General features: G+C 41.1%; 1 protein-coding gene across 1 annotated transcript in view; it reads left to right on the top strand.

Moving 5' to 3' along the window:
- Positions 1-39: 39 nt before the first annotated feature.
- The window catches only part of LOC308114672 (receptor-type tyrosine-protein phosphatase N2-like), a gene marked incomplete at its 3' end in the record, with an annotated part of 199882 nt that continues 188841 nt past the window's right edge, over positions 40-11080 (top strand). Inside the window, exons 1-2 of the mRNA XM_080471745.1 lie at positions 40-398; positions 9034-9084. Of these exons, the coding sequence (XP_080327871.1) occupies positions 323-398; positions 9034-9084 (127 nt within the window). The 5' untranslated portion in view covers positions 40-322. The remainder of the gene's footprint in view (positions 399-9033; positions 9085-11080) is intronic.

Here is an 11080-nt window from a genome sequence, read left to right as displayed (position 1 = left end):
TGGCGGTCTCCACCGGAAGTAGCGCGTCTGATCACACGTGCGCTGATGAGCTCGCGCGTCCAGCTGCAGAAACGCCCTGCATCCCTCCTCCTCTCTTCCTCCATCCCGACTTCCATCCATCCGTCCATCGCTCCATCCGTCCACCGACTCCTCCGCTCTTCGTGCAGCCGCGGAGGGGGCCTCTCTGTCCGGGTAGGACGCCTGAAGCCGCCCCGCTGAGCGCCGGAGCGCGGAGCCGGAACATGGCCTGTTAACGCGCCGCAGAACGAGAGAGAGAGAGAGAGAGAGAGAGAGAGAGAGACGAGAACCCCGAAGAAGAGGCATGGATCCGCGCTCCTTCCTCCTCCTGATCGCCGCTTCCCTCAGCTGCTTCCCCGCTGCTGCTGACAGGAGCTTCGGTGAGTTGATGATTATGATGATTGGGAATTATGGCGTTGTGCGTAATTGTGGGAATAATGTGGAAAGAGCGCACAAACACGGCGAAGCCACAAAAACACGTTTAAAATCCAACCCGGAGTGTTTTTTTTATTATCATCACCATCATGCTGGATGAAGAAGATACAGCAGATTTATTATAGGAAGAAGGCCTGAACATGTCAACAACTCATATTTATTACAGAATTACACAAAAGGCTGCATTTTATTATACCACGATGACAGTGAATCTAAATGAGAATCTCTGACAAGATTTCAAAACACATGCTGTCCAGTGCAGAGACAAATACACACTAAAGTAAGTTTGTCATGAATATTTAAAAGTACTGTATTCTAAACAAGAATATTTCTACCCAAAGTTGTAAAAGTCTTCTTAATTAAAGAAAAACAACCTTATATCCACTCGAGCAAGTGAGTTTTAAATAGATATATCTGAACAAAGTAAATTAAAACAATATAAAATCCAGGTGAGGTAACAAAAATAAAATCTGAATTAAATAGTTCTTTAATTGGTTGAAATGTTTGAAAGATTGCATCTTGATTTATACAAAAAAAGAATAAAGTAAGCAACGATGTCTGAGCAAAATATATATAAAAAAATTAATAGAGGAGCTTATAATAAAAATGATGGTAAAAATAAGTTTTGGTATCTAAACAAAAGTTACAGCTAAATGTATAAGATAAATAAAAATAAATACAATATTTAAAGTATATTCCAGAAAACTAAGTCGTGTCACATGTTTTATAAGAATTTTGATTGATTTATTTAATTAAAGATTATTAATGCAATAACTGAAGCAACAACACTTTAGCTATATAGAAAGAAGAAAGAAAATAAAATAAATATCCATTAGGTTATGTAGTACCTGAGCATTGTTCAATAAAAAAAAAAAACACAATATAATTAAAAAAAAAATATTATCAGAATATTCATTTGAGTGTTTTTATTAATTTTAAAAAACAAAAGAGACTAAATCAATCCAAATGTTATCAGTGCTATCTATATATAAAAAACAGACTCCTCCCTAACAAAATCAAATCAAAACATTGTACATGTTGCAAGGGAAAATTTTAATTGAAAACATTAAAACTCAGTACTTCTATTAAAGATAACAGAAAAAAAAAGGGAATAGATCATGTGACGCGCTAAGTTGACCTGTTTCAAAGTTAGAATCCAAGCAAACAGATCTAATGTCGCAGAATCCTTAGATGAAATGTGTAGAAACTATTGCAATCCGACCAGGAGTGTGTCATAACGGCGGGCTGAGCTCCTCTCTGTCCACTTGTAAACAAGAGGCCTCATCCATCAGCGATAACAATCACTGTGAAACCCTGAAAAATGAGATTATACAGGCACTCTCCAATTTCCAGCCCTGCGCTCTCAGCGGAGACAGCTATTGATTGGAAATGTAAATATGTGTGTGTGTGTGTGTGTGTGTGTGTGTGTGTGTGTGTGTGTGTGTGTGTGTGTGTGTGTGTGTGTGTGCGTGTGTGTGTGTGTGCGCTGGCGACATTAATTTCTCTCATGCAGAGTCTATAAATAGCGGATATCTAATGTTGTGTGGAGGTTTGGAGCCTGCAGGATCACTGATGCAGGGCTGTGTTGTAGCCGATGATGGGAGGAGGAGGAAGAGGAGGAGGAAGAGTGGGGAGAAGCTGGTGGTGCTGAGAGGGAGGTGTGTGTGTGTGTGTGTGTGTGTGTCTCCCGCTCCTCCTGCCCTGTCTCCTCCTCTCTCCTCTGGATTACATAACCGACATACAGAGTATGGCAGCCACAGGAAGGGCTCAGCTGAGGAGACAGGGTAGCCTACATTTCTCTTCGTTTACTCCGACGCTATTCTTCTCCCCTGCACCTACTGTTGATGATTAATAACTCCCTTTTTTAAAAAAGAATTTTTTTTTAGGTGCTTTACATTTCTCCATCTGGTATTTTTCCCGCTTTATTTAAGTCCAGGTCGTCAGAGCCTGATGGAGAAATGTCCTTTTAGTGTTGATATATAGCAGTGTTGTGATATAGGACATGTTTTCAACCTGTCTGACCCCTGAAAGCCACGCTGGCATAGATTTAACCATTTTTCTGGTTTCCAGTCAAGTTAGATTTCTACACGTCACCAAATTGGTGGTGACGTTTGTCTTGTTGTTAATTCTCACATTACACCGCAGATTTATTGTGATCACGACATGAACTTTAAACGTATACTTGGAAGACTGTGCCCGAGGCATGCCCATTATGTTTGGGCCAATCAGACGAAGCCTTATTACATGAGATGCCCGCCGGCCACAGCACATAGACGGGAGTGTCGGAACCGGTGTTTACGAGAAAGAGCGCTGTCAAATAAAGATAATATCATCTGCTGCGTGTTTGTATTATAAAGATTATCACTTGATCGCTGATATCGTGCGTCTATACTTTTGAATCAATGTCCACTCCATGCATGCAAACTAATGTAAATAAGAGACCGTCAACAGGAATCTGTGTTCTGTGGGATTTTACATTGGTGCCATATTTAATGTGTAGATTTGGCTTTTATTGGCCATTGTTGGCTTGGGATGACCTTTGACATAGTGACACTGCTTTTTTTTTAGACCTGCATCAGTTCATGTTTTCCTCATTAATTATTCACCCCGTCGCATCTCTAAACTCCAGCTCCATATTTTGCGCTCCTGTAACCGAAGGCACGTTTTGCATTGTCCTCGGGTCAGATTCCCACAAAGCCATATGACCGCGCTCGACAAATCTACTCAATGGAACGGTGAGATCTGCTTTAATAAGTCCCGACATGAACAATCCGAAACCGCCTGTGTGACTAGAAGGCCAACGGTCTTTTCCTCAAAGCAAATTAAAGAGGCTTCTCAGCGTTGGGATCGTTTTCTCAGACATGTTTTCCTGCAAACCAGTCCGAAACTGGAAGTCCTGAATTGGGAAAAAAGGCAACTTTATATTGCTTTGTTCAAATTCAAAATGCCTAATTCATATAAACCACACACTTGGCCACAGCGTTCGGTGCAGCTTGTCAGAGTCATTCCAGCTCAACAGCTGAACCACGTGTGGCAGATAAAACAATAATCTGAAATTAATCATCAATAAGAACTCTTCACCTTTTAGATACGTTTCTTTACCTTGATATTTTGAAAATAAAGTGGTCGTGAGACAGCACATTCTTTTTTTTTTGTCCGTCCTGGGATTTGAACTCGCGGACGGCTTTCAGCTGCGAGTCTCCCCAATCATTAACTCGGGCCCGGAGAAGGTCACGCCGATGCACCCGGTGCGACCGTCGCCACGGCAACGCTCGTGAAGATCTCCTTCACGCTGATTTGTGGGTCGAGGCGCTTCATCGTCGCCGGGGTCTGATACACAGAGACGGGCGAGGGGGCGGGTGCAGGAGTGGTGATGTCACAGCAGCGGAGCTTCCTGATTGGACCAAAAATGTAAAAGCTAATCAATCCATTTTTTTTGTTCTTTTTCTGAGACTTTATTCTTCCATTAACTACTCATCAGATAAATCGCTTTTAACAAACATACTCCTGCTCATAAACACTGAAGTAAGTTTTTAGCGACTTAAGTTGCACACAAACGCTGCCCCCTGAGGCGTCATAGCATCCTCGTGCTTTCTTTTTTAAAATGTTTCTCCTGTAACTATTATTTTGATCCAGATCACCACCGAAGCTTAGTGGGTTCTTCCTCTCATCAAAATGCACCTGTGTACCAATTTACATGAAGATCCGCTCATTCGATTTTTGAGAAAATCTGGTTAACAGACAGACGAGACAAATAAACGCGGGTGACTTTATAACCTCCTTGGCGAAGGCAGTAACGACGTCGTTCGCCTCCAGGGTGTCATGACTCCCAGCTGATATTCTCCCGGGCCTTGGTGCTTCTGTAGTGGACGCTGTCACTGTGATTGCGTCCAGCTTGGTCGTCTGTCCACTAGAATATCCATGCTCTCCCATTGTCAATGTTTATGGCGTTTTGCTATGTTTATGGCGTTTTGCTTTTGTGTTTTCAGACTTTTATTCTGAAAAGTGTTTGTAATCAGACGTCACACTGTGGGGAAGATTAAATTTTTTTTATTTTAATTGTTTTTCCGAGAAGTCGTCTCCCTGAACGATTTGGTCATTAATCCCCGGAAAGTGAAGCGTCCTGCCTCTCTCTCTCCATCCCTGCCTTGCTGCAAGCTGTCGGTCCTCGGCTGCGCTGCCTGGTTTCCCCCTCCGTTCCTCTGGTTTCTTGTCACGGCGCAGGTGAAACTGCATCTGTTCGGAGCGTTTGTCTCAGTGAACGTCGCCCTGCTCGGCCCCTCCGGGGTTTTGTTGTGGCTCCTGCTCGGATTCACTGGAGAGCGCCCAGTCCGCTCCCGGATATTTACGGCTTTCCACAGTTCCCGAGCAAACCGAGCGGACGTGTTTCTCCCCTCGTGTCGTTTTCCACCACTGAGCCTTCCCAGACAAGACGGGAAGACGAAAAGCAGTTTGAATAGTAACCCGGAACGCCGATCCAACTTCGTCGTCTGTCCATGCGAAAGTCCGCGCACTCGCCGTTCTCGATGTTTACAAGCGTGTTGTTGCGTCTCTGGCTTCATTAGGAAAAAACAAACAGCAGCGCACACACTCGTTTTCAGCGTTTCTGCTGTTCCCGTTTTATTTTCTCAAAACGTTGCCGTGGAAACGCAAAACTTTTCTGAGCCAAAAATGTTAAAAAAAAAACAAAAAAACGACACGCTTCACATGAAAACGGAGCCTGCAGCAACAGTGACTTATGACATGTTTCAAATAAAAGCCTAGTTTTATTCCAGATTACTTTATGTTTTAACACTTGGTTTTCTGGCATTTAAGTAAGAATGATTTCCTGTTGGCTCGACGTGGTTCAAGCACTGTGAAGGTGCTCACATTTTGAAATGACTCCGGGTTTGCAGCGCAGGCAACTCCTGACAGTCAAAAGAAAGCTTTTTATTATATAAGCACCGCTGCTTTGTTTGCCCAGACGGATCAATGCTGGAGCTTTCAAAAAAAAAAAAAAAAAAAGAGGAGGAGGAGGAAGAGAAGAAAGGACAAAAGGATGAAGGTGGTGGTTTGTGTCGCTGTGGGGGACCGAGGAAAGGATGACGGAGAGAGATTACCTCCGATCTAAGACGGGGAGTTTCTGCACGCCCACTAATTGAGAAATGGATTCCCAGAATGAGAACGATCAAACGCTGCCTGTGCTACCAAATCCACTCCTCCTGCGCCCGTCTGAATTGTCAGGTGGCGCGTAGTCGTGATTGATCATTTCTCTCAGAGCCGCCGCCCAAACAAATTGGATCAGGGTTCTCCTCCAAACCAAAGGAAGGGAAAACGCTTTGCTCCAGACCGGAGACGGCGGCCAATCAGGAACCGCTGTTTTATCACCAGTGGGGGGGGAATAAACCTGAGCGTGAGTCAGTCTGTGGACAAACTATAAATAAATCTACGAAGACGGGGGGTGGTGGGGTGGGGGGTCGTTAAAAAGGCTCGATCCCGCAAACCCCCGGCTTCTTATCTCCTGTTCAGAGATGTAAACACAGCCGGAGAGATAATATTGTGTTCCAGAAAAACAGAAGGTCAGAGTAGGAATATAAAGAAACAGTGCTACCGGGAGCAGTGAGCGATGAAATACAAAGCACGCTTTACTATCTGGGCCACTTTCAATGGGGTAGTTTTATCTCAAAGTTGTTTAAAATCCACGAACATTATCATAACATGTTCAAGAACACTCTACTCATTAGTTTAATTCAAGTATACCAAATAATTACTTTGTGGGATTAAATTCATGGTGAAAAATTTTCACAACTTTTAATTTTTTTTTTAAGTTTTACTTTTGCTCACGAGTTTATCAACTTAAATCATAATGGAAACTCTCTTTATAGAACTGAATAAATACCTTTGACCAATTTGTCTCATTCTTTATCCATTATTTTCTTTATTTTTTTTATATTTTGTGTGTGTGTGTGTGTTTTTTTTTAATGAAAAGTATTAATATTAGGACAAAAAAAAAGAAGAATTTCACGAAAATAACGAGTGTGAAAGTAAAAAATGCAATCAGTTTAATAATGCATTGAATGAATGTCTCTGCTTGTGCCGAGATGAACAATTAATTACATCAGATTAATAAATAACCAATCATTCTAATTATTTTCTATAGTTTAGAATTGACTGTTTTTCATGCTCTTTTCAGCTGAATGTTTTCCGTTTTTTATTTAAAATTTTTTTTTCATCCTTCAATAATTACAAAGAAATGAGAAGTTGAGACTACTGGTGCACACACTTCGTTAACTATACAATTAAACATCAACAAAAAAGGATTCAAGTCAATGAAATTTATTACTTTTCCTTCCTTGTAAAATGTAGATGAACTGAAATACATTCGCCTGCCGCTGGTCTTACGATTGCCTGAGTTCGTCGTCTTGAAGTCTCCATGCATCCTCTTATTAAATGACTCCATGAGTAAGAGTGCAAACGGACAGATGGCATTGTGGGAAATGTAGTGTTGTGTTTGTTAAGCTTGCCCCGGCCCTGCCAGGCTGGACGCTGCTCTTTGCTCACAGGGTGGAGCTGATTGAAATTCCCTCTGGCATCGACTGTCCGTGCAATACCGCGGCCTTATTTCACACTCTGCTGCCGTGCGCTGATGAAACCACCCGGCAAAAAAAGTCCAGGAGCAGCACGCAAAGCCGTTTTTTTCACAATCTTCCACCAGCCTGCAGACTGAAACTGGGTGGAGAAAAAAAATAAAAATAAATCTTTATTTTATCATTGCTCTTCTCCACATTGAAGGTTGTGTACACAAAATAAGAATGCAAAATTCAATACTCAAGTGTTGTGTTCTCTTACGAAACGTGTTAAAATCAAATTTTCTTAGAATTCTAATCATTTGCTTGGTGGTTCGGCTGGACTGGAGCCCCTTGAGGGCTGCTTTTGGCCCACGGGCCTTATTCTTGACACCCCAGACTTACCTTCTGTCTCCAAATGCAGCTGGGTGTCACATTAAAGCCTCTGTATGACAAAGTGTGGTGTTGTTTTTAAGAGTAGTGCCCCCTGGAGGTCAGAAAGTGTATTGAACATAAGTATTAAAATAAAAAAAAATAAAAAAAATCCTAATTTAGTTTATATGATTTAGAGTGGACAGTGTTGGAAATCAATATGGCAAGTTGATTTAACCTCAAACTTCATTAAAACAGGGCAAAAGCTGCAATTTCTTCTCTGTGTTTGTTGTGGGAGGATTCGGAGCCGCTCGGAGGTTTTTCCCTTCATATCAGGACGTCAGCCGGAGGACGGCTGGCCTGCAGTCGCAATAACTCCAGAACTGTTTTAGCGGAGCTGCTCGGTGCCCGAAAGGGTTTTCATGTCTTTTTATTTAGTGTGGTGGGGAGCTCCAGGTAGACGGAGCCGCTGCAGTACGGATTAGGCCCGACGAGTGGAGGTAATCGCTGCCACTCTTTGATCCCTGCGAGGCAGAGAGGCGCTCGGAGAGGAGCCGGTGTTGCCATGGTGACAGCATCCCATTTTTTCCCTCCAGCTCCAGCCCGCACCCCGACAGAAAAACTGGCTAATCCTGACATTTTTTTCGTCATGTTTGTGCATTTCTTCCCACCTGTTGGCAGACGAATACCGTTAATTTTAATCAGCATTAGTATCTTTTTTTCGTGAAAGATTATTTTACCATTGGTGAGCAAAGCTTTAACTATGAATACTTGGATTGTTTCATACTCGTATATGAAACTAAAGGGATAAAGACATATTTTCTAATCACATATATGGTGGGTTCTCAGTAAATTGGTGTTTGCAGGATTAAGTTACACAAATCAATCGTTTCTTTTTCGCTTTTTTCACATTAAGATTATATGTGTGTGTCTGTGTATGTGTGTAAATATAAGGATTTGTGTAGAACATTGGAGTTGTATATTATTTTACAGTTAAACTAAATGAAGTTGATTAATTCATTGTGATAATCAAAACTGAACTATGTCTAAAATGGAACAGTATCTTACATATATATCAGCATTATAGTCAAACTTGTGTTTAAAGGATTAAGGTTTGTCAATATTTGATCAGGACAAATATGATTAAAAGATTTATCCCCAAAAAGCAGAAAAAATATGAATGCATACGTTTTATGGGAGTGGTTCTTTGTAATTATTGAGTTTTATTAAATTTCCCCCCCCCACAGTGTTTTATTATTATTATAAAGACAAAATAAAGTAAACTTGCTATTAGGGAACACGATGTCCAGAGCGAGTCTTCATCCATTCAAAGAAGAATTCAACTTTTTTTATGTGTTTAGTAGAAGTGATAGTTTACCAAAAGGTGACTTTATTTTTTTATTGCGTTTACCTTCTCCAAACACCTCAATTGTGCTACAAAAGGATGAATGTGCATCACTCATTATGGAAATATAGATCCTCTCAGAATCGGAACACGTAATTGCAACACTAACTTTAAATGTCGTGTGGCAGAGCGAGACCAGTGATGAAAACCAGCAGTAACATAAGGAGAAGCAGTAAAATGAGAAGCTGCAGATCATAATGAAGTCAGTTACCTGAATGAGTTACGACCCTTCTTGCTGACCTGTGTTTCTCTTCACAGGTTGCCTGTTTGAAAGCGAGCTGTGTTCTCCGTATGAGGTCTGCGTCAACGGTAAGCTGCCTCACCGGCTTTTTTTTTTTTTTTTTAAGCATTGTCGTCTCGTCAAGGTGGAAAGCGATGAAATATCATTACCTTTCTCCTCAAATGTGACACTGAAGCTGCAGAATTATGTTAAGTTAATATGAATATTGGTTGAAAACTCCATTCCCAAAACGACAATTTGATATGGAAATCATAGCATTTTAAATAAAATGACACCAGTTTATCAAATATATTTCAGTCTCTCACTCAAAAGAATGTGGATACTTTTAAAAACTCTTGGTAAAAGGGCCTCTTGTCTTTTTGGTTTGACTTACTCTTTCCAGTTCCTGGTTGATTTTTCAAAGTCATTGTGCACTAATTTATTTACTCCAAGTAACTAGTTACCTTGTGAAATTAACTGCTCTTGTTGAGCAAGACAGGTGAGACAGTTGAGTCCCACGTTTGCTGCGTTTAGGGTGTCCGTTTACGCCACAACGGTGCTCGGAGTGACTCAAAATGCAGGTTTTTGCTCCCAAGGTGGCACTTTTCAAAAGACGCTGTGACTCCGTCTCCGTGTAGACGGAGGAAAACGCTCTTACTGTGCATGCGCGCAACCATCGTAAATAGTTCTTATGCACATGCACAAGTAGACGGACAATAAGAACCACGTTTGCCTCCAGAGTGTCGTGACTTTTGGTCCATAGTCTCCCGGGACTTGGTAGTTTTATCGTTGATAGTCACCAAAATAGTATTCAACTTCGCCGTCTGTCCACCAAAAATGTCCGCGTACAGTCCGTTTTCACTTGAACCTTTGTCATGTAAACGGGGCCTTCGTCATTTCATGGTGGTGATGAGTTACAAATGCATTATTACAACAGATAGTGGGATTACAGTAAAACTTTATTCGGGTATTTTTGAATACTGCATGAGAAATTGAGAAGCTCTCATGGTTACATACACACACGTTCATACTATGTTGATGAAAATAAACGTTCCAATATGTATAATTTGATACAACATCCAAGTCTACTTAAAGTACACACTTAATTATTTTCTACAATTGCTGTCATAAATTTGTAAGCATAATAGAGTTAATTCTGCGCAAAAATCGTGTAAATATAAACCCTCACGGTCTCTGCCGCTCTGTAAACCGGAGCACGAAGCCCCCCCCTGCTGAGAATCAGCCTAGAATCAAGAAGAAAGAACATGAGAGCTGGTCCCAGAAAATGATGCAACATATATTTGTGATGGTTGTAAACACTATTTTCAGTTCAGATCAGGGTCTCATGCTCGTTTATCTTTAGCTTTGCTTTAGTTTTCTCTAACTGGCGTCTGTCGGGGTTCATTGGTTGAGGGGGCGAGCTTATCAGCAGTGGTGCAGGATGTAAGGCCCAGAGAGGAGCCAAGCTCTAATCTCATCTGTGAGGAGGTGGAGGAGGAGGTGGAGGAGGTGGAGGAGGTGGAGGAAGGGGGCTGAGAAAACCGTTCGTGGAGGACTTTTTATTTTTAGAGGAGCTCCCAGTCTGTGTTGTGACGACATCAGGTGACCTTGTTTCACTTAAATAAAGAAGAAAAAGTGTCTTCAGACAACTAATATGACCTAATTTTCAAAAAAAAGTAGTTTATACAAACTGAGGAATGATGGGCGAATTATTTGAAATTTGTGTTGGAATAAAAAAAATTCACAAGAACAATGCACAAAATGTTAAAGATATGATTGTTTTTTGAAAAGATTTAAGCTGGGATGAACTTTCCCAAAACGTTGTGACAGCCTATTTGCTATTTTCCATCATCTGCTTTTGTTTTTTCCTTGTATTGTGGATTCAGAGTGTATTTTTGGCTCCTGAGTTGTATTTAAAATCAAATGAAATAGCAAGTAATCATTTAAATGGGTCGATTAATCACAAAATGTGCCGAAAGATTAATTGTTAGAAGTAGTGGCAGCACTGCTTGAAATCTTGATGTAAAAAGGGCCTAAAACTGTTTGATTAAATAAAAATAAAAAAATTGGACCTGTCATGATTGT

The sequence above is a fragment of the Lipophrys pholis genome (assembly GCF_963383615.2).
Source record: "Lipophrys pholis genome assembly, chromosome: 1".
Lineage (NCBI taxonomy): Eukaryota > Metazoa > Chordata > Actinopteri > Blenniiformes > Blenniidae > Lipophrys > Lipophrys pholis.
Note: the sequence above shows the minus strand (reverse complement) of the source record. Positions and strands in the feature narration are given on the sequence as shown.